Raw genomic sequence first — 21007 nt, 5'->3', positions numbered from 1 at the left:
TTGTGAGTCGTCAGGCTGGCATTTGCAAACAAGACATTATTCTGACCTGAGGGCTGTTCCTTCAACCGATAGGCAGCTTTTCATGTCACCCAGGCCTGCCGGCCCTGGAGAAACCCACAGCAGCCAGGGAGCCAGGTGGGAAGTGGACAGTGATCCTGCGATGTGACCACACTGGGCACAAGCTGAGACATGAAGGGGGTGATGTCCCAGAGTGGAAAGGGATCAAGTCCACGGTGAGGTAGGGGCGCATTTGAAGTGGGTGTTGCAGGATGAATAGGAGCTCGCCAGATGGAGGGTCTGGGATGGAGCAAGTGGCAGTGCTTCGGTAGGAGGGTGGTTCTCTGACTCTCCTTTGGCAATGCCCTTGCTTCTGCAATGCCTTCCCAGCGAAAGCACGCGGTGCCTTAGATCGCCTGGGTGGCATGTGCCATCGATTTTAAGAGGCCCATTAGGATGTTTCCACTCGTCCCCGAAACGCCATCGGGTGTGTTCTGCAGAGCTGGGCAGTGGGGCTGCACTGACGGCCCTTCCTCTGGGAACTGGTGCCGGGGACCTGCCTGTCACGCACTCGGTGTGGAAACAGAACCATGAGGACTTTGGGGCTTGGGGGTATGCTCTCCTTCATGGGGTGGAAACACTTCCTGACCCTGTCCGTCCTGACAGCCTTGCCCCGGCAGAGGCAGGAGGGAGCAGAGGTCTGGGCAACCCGGGAGCGGGAGAGCCTGTGGAGGATGTGCCAGGGGTCCCGCTGAGGGCATCCTTCCTGGGACACACTGAGACGTGGTGACAGCAGGGAAGTCTGGTCTCCCACCTGCCGTGTCACACAAACATGGGGGCTGGCGCCATGGCCAGCACCGAGCCAGGAGCCCCGCAATGCCGGCTGCAGCCACTGGAAACCACAAGCACGCCCCTGCCCGGCGCTGTTGCCGAGGTCATCCTGCCGCATGAGGTGTCTGAGAAGCAGGCAGTGCCCGGTGGTGCCTGGCGGCTCCTGTGGTCACCTGCCCGGGTGCTGGAGTGCCCTGGCTCCACGGCTGTGTGAGAGGGCGGGGGTCAGGGCGGACACAGGGCAAAGCATTGAGAATGCAGTGGCAGTACTTTGGGTTGAAACCTGAACATTGAAAATGAGGTCATCAAAGCGCCACGCCCTTAGCACTGCATCGGGGTCTCGCGGTGCATTGAGGCTGCTGCCTGAGTGCCAGTGGGTGCACGTGGACAGGGCTTGGTCTGAAGGTCCTCTTGCATGACAGCAACGTCCAGAAATGGGATTGTCAGCCTTGGAGTATCCACCTGACTGACGCCATGGACTTTGCAGCTGGAAGCTGACGCAGGGATGCCAGGCTTAGAGGTGGGGTTCCTCCCCAGGCGAGGGGAGGGGACTGAGACATGGGTGCACACCTGGCCCATCAATCAAACCACTGTCAGTGGCAGGTGTTCTGTCCTCTCTACGCGCCGGTTTCCTGGTCTGCAGGTAAAGAGCTCGCCTGCCCCCCAGGTGTGTCTTGTGAGATGAGATGGTGCCACTGGTGAGCACAGCGGGCTCCCCGTACCTTCGACCTTGACCTTCTCGGCCTGCACTCAGGGGAGGAAACTGCTGAGGGGAGTTAATAGCCCGTTGTCCTCAAGGGAACAAACCACCCTCGCTCCCTCTTCTTCCTTCTTTTCCTTTTCTCCATCCTCCTTTCCTCCCTCCCTCCCTCCCTCCCTCCCTCCCTCCCTCCCTCCCTTCTTCTGTCCCTCCTTCCTTCCCTCCCTCCCTGCCTCCCCTCTTCCTCATAAGCTAGTCCCTGCTCCCTCCCACATCAGCAAACATTGTATTAGGTTTGATGGGTCGCTTTGCTTGTCTGAATCTCTGCAAAACATGGATTCTGCATGCAATTTTTTTGTTGAAAGGTCTGAGTTTGTGTATAAATGCAGAGATGTGCTTTGTATACACATTTGTGCAAATATACATTCCATGTATGTTTGTGTGCACACGTGTAAATGTTTATCTTTCCAATTGTTTTGCCTGAGCACCGTGTTCATGATCCACGCATGCTGCTCTGTGCACTCAATTTCTTGCTTCTCGTCACCCCCCATGCTTCTCATCACCACATGGGATGCAGCCAAGGCCCCCTACACAGCCCGCCAGCAGGTGGACCCCAGTTGCCTGGGAACCTCCCACATCCATCTTCCTCCTTGCCCTTCCTGAGGCAGGACCACAGGATTTCGTTGTTACAAGTTTGCCTCCTGCTAGACGGTGAGGCATGTGAGCAACTTTCCTGGCTCAGACACACAGTAGTTTCTCAATAAACACAGAGCCACAAGCTTCCTGGGCAGCTGAACCCCTTGGCTCAGGCCACACCCCCTGGGGCCTCGGTCCCCTGATGAGCAGTTATCAGTACGTTGTAAAGGTTAGTAGTCAGCAAAAGAAGGGAAAGCATGAAAAGCAGTCCAGTGTGACTTGTCACTGAATTCTTCGAATACATCCCGTTATTCACGTATTCAAACCAACGCACTGAGTGATGGAGGTATGGATATGGCAACTCATGAGGATGCCTCTCGTCTTCCCAAATACACAAGAGATCCCGCTCCAAGGCCCTGCCCCGCCCACGACCCCCTGTGCCCTACGGAGTTGTGCAGGTTGCAGTGTGGTGCTGCCTCCTCGCCCACCTCCGTCCACTGTCCGGGCAATGACATGGACCTGACAGGGGGCAGGCGGCTTGTGGTGATGAGCACAGAGACTGTCGCTGCTGCGAGCCGAGCCGTGTCTGCTGGGCCGATGAGTGTCTTAGTGTTAAGATACGAGGAATAACATTCTGTTAGAGTTTGTGTCTGAGCCTTTCCTTCCGGGAGGAGGGCAGATGGTCTACCTGGACGCTGGGAGGTTATTTCTATTGAATCTTCTGAGTGAACCGCATACACACCTTGACATGTCACAGGCACTGTAGACCAGGGCGCTGCAACTTTCTCTGCAAAACACAGACAGTGAATGGTTGATACTCTGCAGGCCACATGGATTTTGTCACAAATGTCATCTCAGCCATTTTAGTGCAAATGTAGCCTTTAAATAATACATAAGTGAATGGCACAGCCCCATCCCAATAAATCTTTAGTTAAAAGACAGGAAGTGGCTGGGTGTTGGTCCATGGGCAACAGTCCGGGAACCTGACTTAGATGCTCACTCCTGCGCCGCCTGGAGAAATCAACGTGAACTGAGTAGGTCGAATACAACGTGTTAACGGCAGCTCCTTCCTAATTTAACGGGCGGTCATGCTGGGGGACACTTTACCACGCTGGTAGGAGAGCTACAAAGAGCAGACAGAGCAGGAATTTGTGTCCTAGGCATGAGTTCACCTGGCCGTGATGCCAGAGAACCTACACTAACAGCACTTCTATAAAGCAGGAGCTCATTGCTTTTCCTGGATATGAAATTGGGGGAGAACAGCCCAGGTTGCCATGGCAACTCAGCATAAGCTCCTCAGGTACCTAGGCCCTTCTCCATCTTCCGTGAACGGTCTTGGTCTCCAGATGGCAGCAAGCATTCCAGGGAGAAAGATGGGCAGAGGGAGGAGGGGGGGCATTGAGAAGAGTCACTGCAGATCCTGTGCCAATCACGTCTACGTGCAGGCCTCACAGTCAAGTTCATGTATCAACTGGGCTGGGCCATGGTACCTAGTTTTTGGTCAAACTAGATCAGTGATGGCGAACCTTTTGAGCTCGGCGTGTCAGCATTTTGAAAAACCCTAACTTAACTCTGGTGCCGTGTCACATATAGAAATTTTTTGATATTTGCAACCATAGTAAAACAAAGACTTATATTTTTGATATTTATTTTATATATTTAAATGTCATTTACAAAGAAAAATCAACCAAAAAATAAGTTCGCGTGTCACCTCTGACACGCGTGTCATAGGTTCACCATCACTGAACTAGATGCTGCTAGAGGTTTTGTGCTGGGGTGGCGGTGGACACATCCAGCCGGTTGAAGGCTACAGGAGAGACAGACAGACTCTCCTAGGAGAGGGGGCTGGGACCTGCTGTGCGGCATCCGCTCTCCCCCGGGCCCAGCTGCTGTCTGGCCTGCAGCCCTCGCAAGCCCTACAGCCAAGTGAGCCAATTCTTTAATCTCTCCCTTCTTTTCCCTCCCCTTCACCTCTCCATTTCTTTTCCTCAGGGATTCTCACCTTGTGTCCATATCCTTTTTTATTTTCAGGAGCTGTAATTAGGAGTAGCTTATCTTGCATATGGTTAATGCTGAAATATTCCAAATCTTCAGGATCCTACTGTATAGACATCTCGACCTCTCCCTTACACCAACAGGGCAGCCAGCATCCTGTTTCTTGTGGGTGGTTTTGCTGTCTGCACAGAGTAGGTGTTCGATACAGACTTGCTGATGGAGAGGTCCTTGAAGGGAAGCTGTCTTAGCGGATAAGCGTCTACTCTGGGTGAGGAGAGCGGAGACCAGAGGAGGGTGTAGCCTTGAGCTGCAAGGGGACCCAGTGGCCTCGTCGGACAGGACTGGAGGGAAGAGAGGATCTAGGCTGCTTGAGCGGCCTCCCCCAGGGGCACCTGCAAGGGCCGTGTACCTCAGGTCCCTTCAGTGGGGCCTGCAGACATTAGAGATTCTCAATGTCATGGGCACTGGTCCCAGTGATGATGGGATGTGAATAACACAGTAAGACAGGCAGCTGGCAGAGTCCTCGTTGGCAGGCCACCTGCCCTCTCCCCAGGCTCCAGCTGCTGGTGCCCCGCAGGCACCATGAGGAGCTGGCTGGGCCAGACCCAGGCACCAGTGCTGTCCTCGCGCTCGGGGTCATGGCCGCTCCTAAGGTGCTCAGCTGCTGTGGAATGAAGGTCCTTCTGCTGGCAGCGCTCTGTCCCTGCCTCGGGCAAGAGGAGCACCCACTTGGGAGGGGCTCCTTCTGAGAGGGTCCCCCCCAGACCCAGTGGAAGGGACTTGCTGAGCCCGGCGTGAGCGGGGCTCCAGCTGCCTGTGGCTGGGTAGAACCAGGGCATGGAGAGTTAAGGAGAAGGGCCTCTGCTCAAGCCCTGGCTGGTGTTTGAGGAGACATGGGAAGAGCATGTGTGTTTGTGTGTGTGTACGTGTGCGTGTGTGCATGCGTGCACGTGTGTGCATGTGTGTGTGTGTACGTGTGAGACAAAGGCTGTGACCAGCAGAACTGGATCTGAATGCCGGCTCTACGTCTGTGATTTGTGCTTTGGAAGAGCTTCTTGTTCATTTCAAGCTCAATGTCCTGGGAAGTAAATGGGGATAACAGTGGGTGAAAGGGCTGAATTGTGTCCTTCGCCAGATTCACACGGTGAAGTCCCCACCCAGCACCTCAGAACCTGCCTGTTGCAGAGCGGGCCTTTCACGAGATGATTAATAATAGACATTTCTCCCAAGAGGACATACAGATGCCAACAGACATATGAAAAGATGCTCAGCCTCACTAATTACAGGGAAAAGCAAAGTAAAACCTCTATGGGGTATCACCTCACCAGTTAGAATGGCTGCCATCAATAAATCAACAAACAACAAGTGCTGGAGAGGGTGTGGGGGTAAAGGAGGCACGTGCACTGCTGATGGGAATGCAGACTGGGGCAGCCACTGTGGAAGACAGTGTAGAGGGTCCTCAAAAAATAAAAATAGAGCTACCACATGACCAGGCAATTCCAAGTCTGGGTATTTATCCGAAGAAAACAGAAGCACTAACTTGAAAATATATTTGCACCCCTATGTTCACTGCAACGTTATATACAGTAGCCAAGAGGTGGGAGCAACCAAAATGTTCACAGACTGGGTAAATAAGATGTGGTCTACATGACATAGAATATTACTCAGCCATGGAAAGGATCAAGTCATGGCACTGTGACAACATGGATTGTCCTAGAGCAGTGATGGCGAACCTTTTGAGCTCGGCGTGTCAGCATTTTGAAAAACCCTAACTTAACTCTGGTGCCGTGTCACATATAGAAATTTTTTTATATTTGCAACCATAGTAAAGACATATTTTTAATATTTATTTTATATATTTAAATGCCATTTAACAAAGAAAAATCAACCAAAAAAATGAGTTTGCGTGTCACCTCTGACACGCGTGTCATAGGTTCGCCATCACTGTCCTAGAGAGTATGATGCTAAGTAAATAAGTCACTTACATGTGGACTCTAAAAAAAGCTCTCCATAGCCATAGTCATCACGGGCCTTGAACTTGAGGGTAACCTGGGCACAGTGTGTGTCCTCTGGAGCAGCGGTCGCGAACCGGTGGTCGTCTGCAGACCACTGGTGGTGCGTGAGGTCGGAAAGGTTGGCTTTGCTGCCCTGGAGGGACACTGGTGCCTTTCACAATGAGGGTGAAAGGCAGCCCTTTCTCTCTCTTACCAGATCTGCCCTCTGAGATTTTTAAGTGCATGATGCGGCATTGGTAACGAGAGCAGAGTAAATGGGTGAATGGCAGCCACCGTCCTATTCCTGCTTCTAGGTGATTATTTTAGATTTCTCGCAGAATGGCATCCTGCAGAATGTGTGCCCCCGTGACTGGCTTACTGCACCCTGAGTGACACCCTCCGGTCCATCCATGTCATCATGCCTCACACGAAGTCCTGCCCTTTCTCTAGCAATAGCTGCCCAAGTCAAGTACGGCCATGGGGACCTGGTGCCAGGACATCCCCGGGAAAGGTCTGAGTGGCACAGCTGCCCGCCCTGGGCCAGGCCTTCTCCCATGCTCCCCCAGTGGCTCCTGAAGGGCAGAGCTGGTGAATGAGGTGAGGGCTTCGGGTGCTGGCCAGGCAGGCGCCCAAGTGACCCGATGATCTGGTGCCAACAGGAGACTCCTATGAAGTATCAGGTAGAATCTTGCAAATGTGTGCAAACTCTGCATTCTATTCATATTCATTTTAGATGTAAAATAATGCTTCACGTCTTTACCAAGAAGTAGACTACAGTTACCCAAAGGGCGGGGTTCATGGGGTCCCCCCAGCACGCACCTGCGCACCAGGCACCAGCTGGGGACCCTGGCCGGCGTGGGCTAGCAGAGGGCCCTGGGGGGTTTTAGCAGCCGGTCATTTAAGGTCTGACCACTCAGGGGTTTTCACTGAAGAGGAAACTGGAGGACAGCCTGGTTCTGTGATGCTCAGAGGGACTGAACTGGGGAAGGATGTGATCAGGGACCGCGGTCTCACCTGTCACCAAGGTCCTCCTGGGCCGCTGCAGTCCAGGTGTGAGGGGCAGTGCCAGGCCCCCTGTCTGTGTCACTGCTGCTGGGGCTTTGTGGCAGGACGGCCTGAGCACCTCACCGGCGTGGCTTTGCACTCGGAACCTGTAACTGAGGAGGACGCCCCTGAGAGCTTGCTGGGTCGCTCACTCCCTTCACCCACGCTGCTCCCCACACTCGGAGAGCAGAGCCCCAGAGATGGACAAGAGGGGGCCTCGCCGCTGGGGGCCCAGCCCACTCCCTCCCTGCCCTGCGGGGTCCAGGGGGAGCTCCGTGCAGAGCACAGCCCTCTGGGGAGGGTTTTACATGGGGGAAGGGGGCTCCTTCTCTGGACTCTCAGCCAAACCAGCCTCTGCCCACTGTGCCAGGGAACTACTTGGACCAGAATGCAGGGCAGGCCGGGCAGGGTGGCCAGGCCCCAGTGCCACTCTGGGGACTCACCTGGCAGCCTGGGAGGACGCGTGCCCTGGATCCTGCCAGGGTGTCCTGGAAAATGGGGGCTCCAGGGGGCGTCGGGAGGAGCTGAATGAGAGGAGGCTTCCTGTAGGCGCCTTGGAAGGGAAGCGTATCACTTGGCCTGTCTCTGCGAGGAGCTGCCGAGCGAGGGAACATGCTGAGCGCGGAGCACACTCTCCCTGAGACCATCTGTCTGCACCGGGTGCCTGGGCCTGCTTTCCGGCCAGCAGTGCTCACCTGAGCCCCTGGTGGAGGGGAGGGGCAAAGCAGGGAGAGCGGGAGAAGCTCCCACCTGCAAAGACTGGCCAGCTGAGCTCTCTGGGGCCCCCGCAGGGCTTTCTCCTGGGGCGGCACCTGTGCCCGGAGAGCAGCGCAGGGCAGGCAGCTGGGGCCAGGGCAGGAGGAGGGCAGGAGCCGGGGCCTGGGTGGGCAGCCTGGCCGCCATCTCCCGCCTGTGCCCTGCTGCTGGCTAGCTCTTGACCAGGCTCCTCAGGCCGAGCTGGAGGCTCTTGCCTTTAACCAGACACCCTGGAGGGCCTGGTGGATTTTGAAAGACAAACCGGAGAGTCTTTGAATTAAAAGATGAACCGAGTTTTCTGGAATTTAAGGAAAATAAAGGCCAAGATTTCCACCATTAGCTTTCTGCACGACCCACCTGGCACACAGCGAAGATGCCATTCTCTGGTGCCCACAGACCACCTGCCTCCTCATAGGCGCCTGGGCATTGACATCAGGGAAAAACACCCCCTCTCGCGGCTCATTAGCGCCCCGCCCGGGTGCGACCCGCACCTCAGGACTGCAGCGGGGGCGCAGGTTCCCCATCTGGGCAGTGGAGAGGGCAGGGACTAGCTTCCCCCCGCCTGGGTTCCAGGTCTGGGTCCCTCTGCCTTTCCAAGGGCCTCCTCCGCAAACCCCTGGTATCCCCTCTCCAGCCTCCTCTCCATGGCGCGCCCCCTCCTCCTCCCCTCTCCCAACTCTCCGCCCACCCCAGTCTCCCCTATCCCTGGCGTCCCCTCCTCCCGCGCGTCCCCTCCTCCGACCTCCCACCTCCAGCCTCCTTTCCCACGGCGCCCCCTCCCCACCCGGAGCCGCAGCAGAGCATGCGCGGTGCGCGGAGGCGGGCGGGAGCTGCGCGCACTCGGGTCCCCTCCCTGCACCGCGCCGCCAGTTGCTGGTTGCTAAGCAGTGACATTGTTTCTGTGGGATTTCAGAGGCTGTTGCTAACGGGAGAAGCCCCACTAAGCCTGGGCATCTTCCCTCTTCAGATCCGCTCCCCGTTCTCGGCTTTTAAAGGGGAAACTAGGCTGGCCTGCCCACCCTTCTCGCCCATCCGCTCCGGAATAGCCGTGGGGTTTCGGGGTATGGACTGAACCTCAGTCCCCTCGCCAACTGCACTCCGGGGGCTCCACACTCCCAGTCGGATCGCACCTGCCCGGGCTGGTGAGCGCCCAGACGCGCGGTCATGACCACGGCCAAGGAGCCCAACGCTTCGGTGAAATCCGTGCAGCAGCAGGAGCAGGTAACGCGGGGACCCGCCTGTGCGCGCGCCTGTGCCTGGCACGGGAAATAGGTCTGTGTTTGTGGTGCCTGCAGTCACCTGAGCCACAGCGGGCAGGTGAGGCAGGGCGCGGAGTGAGTGCCCAGGGGTCTGCCTCCCCTCTTCTACGTTTAAAAGATGCCCTGGGCTGCCCGTCCCGCGTGGCCCTGCGAGTGTCTGCTGAGGGCGCTGATGTGAGGGCTCCGGGCAGGGCTGTCTCGGGAAGCGGGGCCGCTGTGAAGGTTTCCAGTTCGGGGTGGTCGGAGAAGGTGGGTAGCCCCACCGTTCGGCTTAGTCCCATCGTCCAGTGGGACTTTGCTTTGCTTCTAACATCAGTCGAAGGAAGACATGTTTAAAGGACTTTTCCTCGGATAGCTGTGTCCCTGTCCTCCTTCTCCTGAAGAATTTCTGGCGGAATTCACGCACAGCTGCCGCTGCCCTGGGCTTTAGAGCGCGCAGGCTTCCCAGTGGGAAGGCTGATGGGTGCAGAGCCGGGCCAAGTGGGAGCCCTGGTAGCAGGGCTAAGGGGCCATAGGGCGGCCGGACAGCACTGGGTCCCGATGGCGGAGGGCAGCCAGCGCTCTCCCTGCCCCAGAGGCCCGCTGTGGGCTCAGGAGTCGGGACCAGGGGCCAGTTTACCTCTCAAGCTCCTGTGATTCCCTCTCAGAAGATCTGGGTGCTTGTCCTTAATCACTGCTTCTCCTCCAGCAGCCCTGGCAGCCCTGCAGACTCCGGGAGGCCCTGCACACCCTGGAAGCCCCGCAGACCCGGGAAGCCCCTCAGACCCCGGGAGGCCCCGCAGACCCCGGGAAGCCCCGCGGACCCCCAGAGCCCCACAGGCCCTGGGAGCCCCCGCACACCCAGGGGAGCCCCACAGACCCCGGGAGGCCTGCAGACCCCAGGAACCTTGCAGACCCCGGGAGCCCCACAAACCCCGGGAGCCTTGCAGACCCCGGGAGCCCCACAAACCCCGGGAGCCTTGCAGACCCCGGGAGCCCCACAAACCCCGGGAGCCTTGCAGACCCCGGGAGCCCCACAAACCCTGGGAACCTTTCAGACCCCGGGAGCCTTGCAGACCCCGGGAGCCCCGCAAACCCCGGGAGCCTTGCAGACCCCGGGAGCCCCGCAAACCCCGGGAGCCTTGCAGACCCCGGGAGCCCCACAAACCCTGGGAACCTTTCAGACCCCGGGAGCCTTGCAGACCCCGGGAGCCCCGCAAACCCCGGGAGCCTTGCAAACCCCGGGAGCCCCACAAACCCTGGGAGCCCCCACAGACCCCGGGAGCCCCCGCAGACCCCGGGAGCCCCCGCAGACCCCGGGAGTCCCCGCAGACCCTGGGAGCCCCCGCAGACCCCGGGAGCCCCGCAGACCCCGGGAGGCCCAGCGGATTCAAAGGGCAGTTTCTCGGGCTCCGTAAGTCAGCGGTGTGAGCTGGTGTCCCCCGTTTCCTTCAGGGCTGTGCTTGCTGGGCTTGGAGCCCTGACAGGAGACCCTCCGGCTTCAGGGGAGCAGAGAGCCTTGGGGGACATGGTGTGACAATCCCATCTCGGCTACTCAGAGCCACATGAAGGCAATTGGTTCCCGTGTTTCCTGCCAGCTGCCGGGCTTATTGGTGGTTTGTTGGTTGTTTTGATTTTGTTGTTTTGTTTTTTTTCATTTTCTCAAAACCCATTTTCGATTAAAAAAATAAAAAATGCGTCTTATTACTATTACTCTCACCAACACCACATCAGCTAAAGCAGTCAGATGGTTTGATTCTCCGGGAAGAGGCTCGGTGCAGCCAGGGCTCTGGGTGTTCGGTGCCTGTGGTGAGCCAGTGAGGGCAGCGCTCAGTGCAGCTGAAGACCCAGAGCCGCCCTGGGCACCGAGCTCCTCCTAGAAAACATTCCACCGAGTATCCTATATAATAAAAGCCCAGCGACCAAATGGTGGAACGACCAGAATGACCAGTCAACCAGTCGCTATGACGCGCACTGACCACCAGGGGGCAGACGCTCAACACAGGAGCTGCCCCCTGGTGGTCAGTTTGCTCCCACAGGGGCAGCGGAGCGCCCCCCAGCCAGAAGCCAGGCTCATGGCTGGAGAATGCAGTGGTGGTGGGAGGAGCCTCTCCGGCCTCTGCAGCAGGCGGACATCCCCTGAGGGATCCCGGACTGTGAGAGGGTGCAGGCCAGGCTGAGGGACCCCCCTGTGTGCATGAATGTCATACACCGGGCCTCTAGTTTACTCAATAAAGGAATCTGCCTGCCCTCAGCTGGCACCGGGACTGAGGGCCTCCCTCCCTGGCTGTGACCACCTGCCCTGGGCTTGAGGGACCAGCAAGAACTCAGTGGCACTTCTGACCCTGGGTCGCAGGACTCATCAGGGAGAGGAGCCATCGCCCCATAGGTCCCCGCCCGGGGCCCTCCAGGCCCGTCTGCATCACAGCCTGTGTCACGGTCTATGCTACCTAAGGAAGGTCGGCGGCTGAGCAGCGAGGCTCTGTGGCTGCACCGGGAGGAAAGTGGAGGCCTCGGGTGGGGGTGGAGAAGATGCATAAGCTCATGCCTGACTCCATGCCTTTGGGTCATTGGAAACCCCCACACGCACCTGCTTCCCTCATGGGGACTCAGCAGGTGTAACAGTGCCGGCGGGGGTAGGGAGGAGGCGGAGGGGGAGGTGGCTCCCGGGGCCTCTGGGAAGCCGGTCCCTCCATCTTCTTGACCTGATAAATCTCGATGCCCACCTGTGAGGGCACAAGTGGAGGGTCCACAGCAGACACAGGCAAGAGAAGCCACACGGAAGGCCCCCCTCAAACACATGAACCCGCAGAGACTGCGATGACTTTCCCACCAGCTCAGGACACAGCAGTGGGCTAAGGCCTTAAGTCATGAATACTGGCCCCTCTTCTCGTTACCAGCTTTTAAAAGGCATCGAGACTGTCTGTCCCCTCTCAGACGTGGAGCCCGGGGTGCATTGCACAGGCCTTCATGTCGCCTTCTCCTGCTGCTTGGCTAGCCCCGCCCCCAGCCGGAGGGTTCAAGGGGAGACCAGAACAGAGGGAAATGTTCCAGTTTCTTTTCTTTCTTTTTTTGTTTTTAAGGGGAGAGAAAGACAGATTTGCTGGTTTGCAGTTTTTATTTTATTTCTTTATTTTTAATCCTCACCTGAGGATACTTTTCCCATTGATTTTAGAGAGAGTGGAAGGGAAGGAAGGGGGGAGAGAGAGAGAGAGGAAGAGGGAGAGAAACATTGATGTGAGAGAGACATGTTGGCTGGATGCCTCCCACATACACCCTGACTGAGGATCGAACCCACAACCCTGCTATGTGCCCTTGACTGGGAATCTAACCCCAGACCCTTTGGTACTCAGGCCGACACCCTAAGTGCTGAGCCGCCGGCCAGGGCCAAGCCTTATTTCTTAATAGAAAGTCTGTGCTAGGAGCACCCACATTTTCTATTTGAGCCTTAATCTGAGGATTGGATTTAGTGGAGTCTGAGTCCGGCGCCCAGCATCTTTAACAATGTATGGTTCTCTCATTAGACCCTGTGATTTTGCAGCGGCTAACAGAGGCCTATGCCCTCTGCGGCCCTGGCGGGTGGAGCCAGGCTGGGGGGGCCGGAAGGAACGTGTACACCGAGGACTTGCTGCGCACCAGTGAGGAAACCTAGGAGAGGTGTAGAACCCAGTGATCCTGCCTGGTTTTAGGTATCGCTGTTTTCTCCGGTTTGTTTGCTAAAATATGCACTAAAAATAGATGTGTCATGGGAAGAGGGTTTTAAAGGGTGCTGCACGAACACATGGGATAAGCCGGGAGAACAGACTTCTAGGGGGCCTTGCTCTTCCTCTTTGGAGACACCAACATTGATTTTCAAATGAAGTGCTAACAGCCGTCAGTGCTGGGAACAGCACATCTTTCCAGCTGCCAGAACTGAGTTCCTCCTCGCTCCGAAGCCAGTCAGGTGGCAGGTCCCTCGTGAAAGCCATGGCCTTGGCCCCACGGCTCCCCTCCTCCCGCCCACAGGTGGGCCTATGGTGATGTAGAAACGGCTGAGGCTAATTTGATTTAAGTTCAGAGTATTCTCAAAACAATCCGAATCCCTCCTTAGAGAACCAAATTAAGGGATTTCCCCCCTAAAAATCCATGCACCCTGGCCAGGTGGCTCAGTTGGTGGGAACATTGGCCATACACCAAAGATTGGGGTTCCACCCCCACCCCTCTGCCGCTGCCCCCCGCCCCCGTCCAGGTGGGTTCAGGAGGCAACTGATTGATGTTTCTCAAGGACATCAATGTTTCTCTCTCTCCCCTCCCCCTTCTCTTCCTCCCTCTCTCCCTCTCTCCCTCTCTCCCTCTCTCCCCCTTCCTCTCTCTGAAATCATTAAGCAAAGCCTCATGTGAGGATTAACACAACACAGTAAAGTACAGATCTGCTTTAGAACCTGCGGTCCTCACTTCAGCCACAGAGCCTGGGAGAGCGGTGGCCAGCCAGCGGGGAGCGCAGGTGTGTGTGGGCGTCTCCCCGAGCCCGGGCAGGCCTGACGCAGCTTCCTCAGCGTGGACCAGGGGCTGCTTCTGTGTGTGTGTGTCGGGGTGGGGGGGGGGGGGGGCGGCACACACAGGACCACACCACAAAGTGGCAGAGGGGGAGCGACCTCACAGGGGTCCCCTGTGACCCGGGCCACCGTCGAGGGCTCAGGAATCTCACAAATGAATGAGAACGCGCCTTTGCCTCTTAACATGTTGGAGATCCTCCATGTTCTGTCGGCCAACGGGGGCCTTTGCTCTGTTATGTTCAGTCACCCCCATAACTTCTTTAGACCTGAAAACCAGCCAGTCTGGCTCGTGTGTGAGGCTTGTTTTGTGGCTTCATTTTCCATCGAGCGGCGCATGTCCTCAGAGAGAGCCCGGGCGCGTCTATTCGTCCAATGAAGTGTGGCCGGGCCCTGCCTGACGGGCCGCTGCTGGTCCGGACCACGGGGACACCAGCGCCATCACAGGAGTGTTGTGAGGCGACTGTGTCACCAACAGCACCTCCTGGGAGCCACCTTGAGCCGCGTGGGGACAGACCTTGCAAGGGGGCTGGTCCCTGACAGTCCCTCCAGCGGTGAGTTTGCTGCTGGGTTTATGCGTCTCCCAAAGGCGAGGTGGTCCTTTTGTGGCCGGGAAAGTGGGCGTGGAGTCCCGCGGGTGCTGGTGCAGGTTCATGCTGCCTGCGCACCAGCCCAGTTCCCTCAGCCAGCGGGCGGCCGGGAAGCGGGGCGAAGGGACGGACAGCAGTTGTGGAGACTGTATGGGACACATCCGTCCTCCGGGCGTCAGGACAGGGGGAAGGAAGCAGTGTGGCTGCAGGATGGCTGAGAGGGGAGCTGGACTCGGCCACCTGGACACAAAGCATGACTGGAATGGGGCCTGGCACTCCAGGGGGCGAGGAGCACAGCCAGGTGAAGTCAGGAGAGGAAGCAGGTGCTGGTGTGTGCTCTTCATAGAAGAGGGACCTCACAGAGCCAGCAGCACACACTACCTGCAGCCATTCTCCCCTGGGCTCTGGGATGGACGGAGTCCGGTCTTCTGAGACGCAGGCCGCAGGACGCAGTGGAAGCAGCGCTAGGCAGGGTCCCTGAATAGACTACATGAGAGCCCGCACTGCCCAGGCGGCCATGTGTGGAGCTGATGACACTGATAGGAGCGCTCTGCGTGGATTCATTTTCGGGGCTGCACTGGCGTTGGGTCAGACTCACTCCTTCTTACGCCCCGGAGTCATGGGGAGAGGTAGCCAGGGCCTCCCCAGACGGCCTGGAGGCTGGGGCGGCGTTCCACTGACCCTCCCCAGCACATCCTCAGCTCCCCGTGCCTGCGGGGGGTCGACGTGCTGGTCATGCGGAGCGGGAGTAGTCTCAGGGCTCCGCCTCGGGAATTGTAGCTCTATCATCACCCATGCAGATGAGCCCTGCCTGTGTTTGATGGTGACCAGTTTGGTTTTGCGGTCCCATTGATGACCTTCTCTCAGGAGAAAGAGAGGGCGGAAGGAGCTGCGGATCTAGACCTCTGAAATTTGAAGAAAAGAATATGATTTGAGGAAGAAGGGGTTCTGTAGAAGCTTTGGGGGACCAGTGGAGGTTTGAAGTCTTAGCTTTAAAAAGATCAGAGAGTAGGGGGTTGCATATTATTGTTTCACCTGTATCCTCCACAAAGCCCAAATGAGCTACAGTGTTTTTAATTCAAGGTTTACGTTTGGTTACCTTGTGGCCATAACACAGGAGCAGATAAGGATGTCCATTTGGGTGGAATTTAAGCCTAACTCCTCTTTGTCGTAATTCTGCATGAGGCCAGCGGCTGCATGAGGCCAGCGGCGGCGTGCTCAAGTCCGTCCTGACCAGGCAGCCTGTGTTCCTTGCAGGGAGGAGCTCAGTAAATGAAGCTGGGCAGGGGCTGAGGGCTCAAGCAAAAGAGCTCAGGTAATGTGATCAAACCAGGAAGTTTCTTGTCAGTCGTTCTCCTCCCCTACCTGGCCTGTACTTCTCAGGACGCTTCACTGCCACGTCTCACACAGGCCTTCAGCCACCACTGGTACCTGCACCCACCACTATTCGCTTATGGTTGTCTCTCACACCCCTGACATGTGCTGCTCTGCTTGGGCCTGGCTATCGACGAGACAAATCCGATCACTAAAGAGCAGGCAGCAGGTCCTGGAGAGCCTCCGTGATCTTCACAGCTAAATGCCGGTGGGAGACCCCATGGGATTATTAGTGATTGGAATCTCCAGTTCGAAGTGACAGCCGAGTTCACGGAAGAAAAATCGGGTGTTTAGTGATAACCCACAGCAAAGCAGTCAGTTGCAGTCACAGTGAGGACAGCCCGAGTCCCCCAGAGCACAGGTGGGCTGCGGGTGCCCTGTACGCCCCTGCTCATTCTGCATCTGTGTTAGAGCTGGTCTCGTACCAGGCAAGTCGCAGGTAACAGACACTGTTGGCCTCTCTGGGCTCCCAGTTCCAGGAGGATTTGGGGGAATGGTGTTGAAATTTGCAGCACCCCCTTCTTAGGATAAATGGCCATGAGCACAGACATTGAGTCAGAGCTGTGGGCCCACTTCTGCAGTGGCGTCTGCCTTCAGCAGCGGTGGCCACGGGACCATGGGGCGCAAGCGCAGTCCTCCGCCGATGGCTTTGACAACACGTTACTGATATAATCAAGTCTCCATAACAGAATTTTTTTGTGGCAATTTATAGATTGTTCCCTGAGTGGTGTCTGATCAATTTTTATGAGATTTAACTTCGCCTGCCAGAGTTCAAAAAAAACTGCCCACGACTCCAGGCACCACCGCAGGCTGCAAAGTGTTAATTCGGAACATGGGCTTCTGAGAAGTGAATGCGCTCAGTCCCGTGCACAGGGAGGCACACAAGACCCACAGACACCTGAGTCTGCCCGTTAAAGTGGGGGCTGGGCTGTGAGTGAGGGCTCTTCAAAAAAGTGCCAAAGGTCAAGGTGTGTCTCCCGACAGCCCCGTGACTCCTCTGGAAGGTCATGGGGATTCGCGCTCTTGCAAGAATAGATTCAGCTCTCTCAACAGGTTAGCATAGCAGGGTGAACACCCCAACCAAGGGACTCGAAGCCTAGCCCCAATTTTCTCTTGTGGAAATTAATATGCCCCAGAGAAGGTGGTGATGGGCACTTTAAAACTAATGAAAGAATTTTACTTCTCTATTTTGAAGAGACTAGTTTATTCTTATCATTAGAATATTTGAGGCAATTGTAGGGTTCACTCTGGGAATTCTAAAATTATAACACTCACTGTGTGCCTGAGATTTTTAAAATTGATTTTTGAGAGAGAGAGAGGAGGGGAGAGGAAGAAACCTCGATCAACTGCCTCCTACATGCCCCCCATTGAGGATCGAGCCCGCAGCCCAGGCCTGTGCCCTGTGTGACTAGGGCTGGCAGCCCTTTAATCACAGGACGACGGCCAGGAAACCGAGCCTCACGGCCAGGGCCTCGCTGCATGTCTTCAATCGGGTGTCTGAGTGGGAGAGGCAAGTAAACATTTTTCATGTCTAACAATTAGGCTTCCTAATAATTCATCCTCTTGTGACAGAGACGTTGGATCAGAGGAAAGATCTTTATTTTGATAAATAGCTGACACAGGAGAAGCAAAATCGGGGGTGGGGGGTAAGGAAAACTCGATGGGGGACAGTTCCAAGGCAGGGAGCAGAGAAATTCCCGTCTGAGGCCTGGGACTCGGGCCTGAGCTGAGCCTTCGGGATTGGGGTAAAATGTACTTGTGGGTGTGGGTGTGGGTGTGGGTGTGGGTGCAGGTGCAGCTGCGGGTGTGGGTGTGGCTGTGGGTGCAGGTGCGGCTGTGGGTGCAGGTAAGGCTGTGGGTGCAAGTGCGGCTGTGGGTGTGGGTGCAGGTGCTGTGGGTGCTGTGGGTGCGGGTGTGGTAGATGTGGGTGTGGGTGCAGGTGCTGCTGTGGGTGCAGTTACGGCTGTGGGTGCAGGTACGGCTGTGGGTGCAGGTGCGGCTGTGGGTGCAGGTGTGGTAGGTGTGGGTGTGGGTGCCGGTGCTGCTGTGGGTGCAGGTACGGCTGTGGGTGCAGGTGCTGCTGTGGGTGCAGGTGCGGCTGTGGGTGCAGGTACGGCTGTGGGTGCAGGTGCTGCTGTGGGTGCGGGTGTGGTAGGTGTGGGTGTGCGTGCAGGTACGGCTGTGGGTGCAGGTGCGGCTGTGGGTGCAGGTACGGCTGTGGGTGCAGGTGCGGCTGTGGGTGCGGGTGTGGTAGGTGTGGGTGTGGGTGCAGGTACGGCTGTGGGTGCAGGTACGACTGTGGGTGCAGGTGCGGCTGTGGGTGCCGGTGCTGCTGTGGGTGCAGGTACGGCTGTGGGTGCAGGTGCGGCTGTGGGTGCGGGTGTGGTAGGTGTGGGTGTGGGTGCCAGTGCAGCTGTGGGTGCAGGTGCAGCCGTGGGTGCGGCTGTGGGTGTGTTGGGTGCAGTGGGTGTGGGTTTGGGTGCGTTGGGTGCAGTGGTTGTGGGTATGGAGATTTGGGAAAACAGGACAATGCTAACATGAGAGGGTCTGAAGGCCAGGATGGATGGGGCTGTGGGAAGGCAAGCGGCAAGCGTTAATCCAAGTCTGGACAAAGGGAAGGGTGCTGAGCTGACAGCGCCCACGCCTGCTGAAGTGAACAGGCCTCCGGGGTTGCGTGGGACGGGGAGAAGGCCTGGGACCCCAGGTCACACCCTGTGAGTGTGATTAGTCAGTCAGGCGGGTCTTCATCGACGACAAAGATCTGGACGCTCTGGTTGTCCACGACCCAACGGGTTGTGACGTCCCAAATAAAAGTCAACTTAGAAGCAACAGGGTGTTTAAGGCATTCCATGTGAGGTGATGTTTCCTAAAATGGCCTGAGAAATTTTAAGAAGACTCAAGACACTAGAATTTCTTGCTCCAACTTTGAAAAGCAAAACAGACACTACAATCTATGGGGTCAATGCCAAGTCACGTGGTGCACAGGCGTGGGACACGCTCATCACATGCAGAGACATGGAGACGAGGGACACTGTCATCACATGCAGAGACGTGGACACGTGGGACATGCTCATCACATGCAGAGACATGGATACGAGGGACACTGTCATCACATGCAGAGACATGGAGGCGTGGGACACGGTCATCACATGCAGAGACATGGAGATGAGGGACACTGTCATCACATGCAGAGACATGGAGGCGTGGGACACGGTCATCACAGGCAGAGACATGGAGATGAGGGACACTGTCATCACAGGCAGAGACGTGGACACGTGGGACACGCTCATCACATGCAGAGACATGGAGATGAGGGACACGGTCATCACAGGCAGAGACATGGAGACATGGGACACGTTCATCACAGGCAGAGACATGGAGACGTGGGACACGGTCATCACATGCAGAGACATGGAGGCGTGGGACATGGTCATCATATGCAGAGACATGGAGACGTGGGACACGGTCATCACAGGCAGAGACATGGAGACGAGGGACACTGTCATCACAGGCAGAGACGTGGACATGTGGGACACGGTCATCACAGGCAGAGACATGGAGACGTGGGACACGGTCATCACAGGCAGAGACATGGAGACATGGGACACGTTCATCACATGCAGAGACATGGAGACGTGGGACACGGTCATCACAGGCAGAGACATGGAGACGTGGGACACGGTCATCACAGGCAGAGACATGGAGACGAGGGACACGCTCATCACAGGCAGAGACATGGAGACGAGGGACACGCTCATCTCATGCAGAGACATGGAGACGTGGGACACGGTCATCACAGGCAGAGACATGGAGACGTGGGACACGGTCATCACATGCAGAGACATGGAGACGTGGGACACGGTCATCACAGGCAGAGACATGGAGACGTGGGACACGGTCATCACAGGCAGAGACATGGAGACGTGGGACACGGTCATCACAGGCAGAGACATGGAGACGTGGGACACGGTCATCACATGCAGAGACGTGGAGGCGTGGGACACGCTCATCACATGCAGAGACGTGGAGACGTGGGACACGCTCATCACATGTAGAGACATGGAGACGAGGGACACTGTCATCACATGCAGAGACATGGAGACATGGGACACGCTCATCACAGGCAGAGACATGGAGACGTGGGACACGGTCATCACCTGTAGAAGTGTGGAGGCGTGGGGGCATGGGGCATGGGAGAGCTCGGCCGGGTCTCCTGGCCCCAGGGCCCCACCAGCCTGGCTGTCGGAGAGAATGCGGCAGATAGATGCCAAAGTTTATTTCAAACAAAGTGTGTTTGCCGCATGGAATGAAGCTGTTTATGTCCTTAACTGCCGCTGTGCTGGGAATGGCACAGAAAACAAGCTGCACTTGAGGCAATTAGTCTGCAGTTCTTGACTATTAAATTCACTTAGGCGTGTGGCTGCATAGTTCGCTAAGGTCCTGGAAGCTTGGTTGTGCCTTATTCATAGTCAGAAACCCGTTCATTGCAGCTGTTGCTTCTCAACCGTGGTTCCTCGTGATGCTGTCAGGAACCTGGGCTGTCTAGCTCTGCATGTAGAGTGACACTGGATTTTAAATTTATGAAAACTTTGCAGTTTTCCGGTGACTGAATTTTGACTTTGAAGAATTATGGTCTTTGTGGCAAGTGGATATATGATAGGAAGATTTTTATTAGCTTACTTCTGGGCCATCATACTGTGTTGCAGTTTTCAGATTTATGTATTGTACTGTTATTCCTTGAATGAGGAAATTATACTTAAAGAAATAGACAGTGATTGAGTCCAAGAGAAACTCCAGAGAAAATGAGGTCACTGCGCCCCGAGAGGCTGGCCTGTGCCTTTGTGGAGCTCAGGGTGCCTCACAAAATGTTACCCCATTAATACTAAGAGGAGGAAACATGGAGCTTTTCACTTAGATCCTAATTTCATGATAGAACCTCAAAAAACCCTTTAGTTCTGTAGTAGCTTCTGAGCTGGTTTAATGTCTTGAGTTTAAGGACTATACAGAAAATGTAGAAAAACGTCAGATTTTAAATTTTCAAAAGTACAACTCAGCTCCCCTGTGAGTGCGCATTGAAAGTATCCACAGAGATGGACAGGACCCACTGAGACGAACAGGACCCACGGAGACGGGCAGGATCCACAGAGACAGACAGGATCCATGGAGAAGGACAGGATCCACAGAGACGAACAGGATCCACGGAGACAAACAGGACCCACGGAGATGGGCAAGACCCATGGAGACAGACAGGATCCATGGAGACAGACAGGATCCACGGAGGCGGACAGGACCCACGGAGACAGACAGGATCCATGGAGAC

At 56.4% G+C, this 21007-nt stretch overlaps 1 protein-coding gene across 3 annotated transcripts in view; it reads left to right on the top strand.

The window, feature by feature from the left end:
• DPP6 (dipeptidyl peptidase like 6) overlaps nucleotides 1-21007 on the top strand; it is a 592252-nt gene that overhangs the window by 232406 nt on the left and 338839 nt on the right. The window contains exon 1 of one of the 3 annotated variants that reach the window (XM_070423591.1): nucleotides 8829-9174. The exons of the other annotated variants lie outside the window; for them this stretch is intronic. Coding sequence (XP_070279692.1) covers nucleotides 9118-9174 — 57 coding nt within the window. The 5' untranslated portion in view covers nucleotides 8829-9117. Of the gene's footprint in view, nucleotides 1-8828; nucleotides 9175-21007 lie in introns of those variants that run through there. 3 annotated transcript variants of the gene reach the window in all.

This window comes from Myotis yumanensis, unplaced genomic scaffold, assembly GCF_028538775.1.
Source record: "Myotis yumanensis isolate MYYU_CA2020_CCGP unplaced genomic scaffold, mMyoYum1.0.hap1 SCAF_9, whole genome shotgun sequence".
Classification (NCBI taxonomy): Eukaryota; Metazoa; Chordata; class Mammalia; order Chiroptera; family Vespertilionidae; genus Myotis; species Myotis yumanensis.
This window is presented reverse-complemented; position numbering and strand designations above follow the sequence as displayed.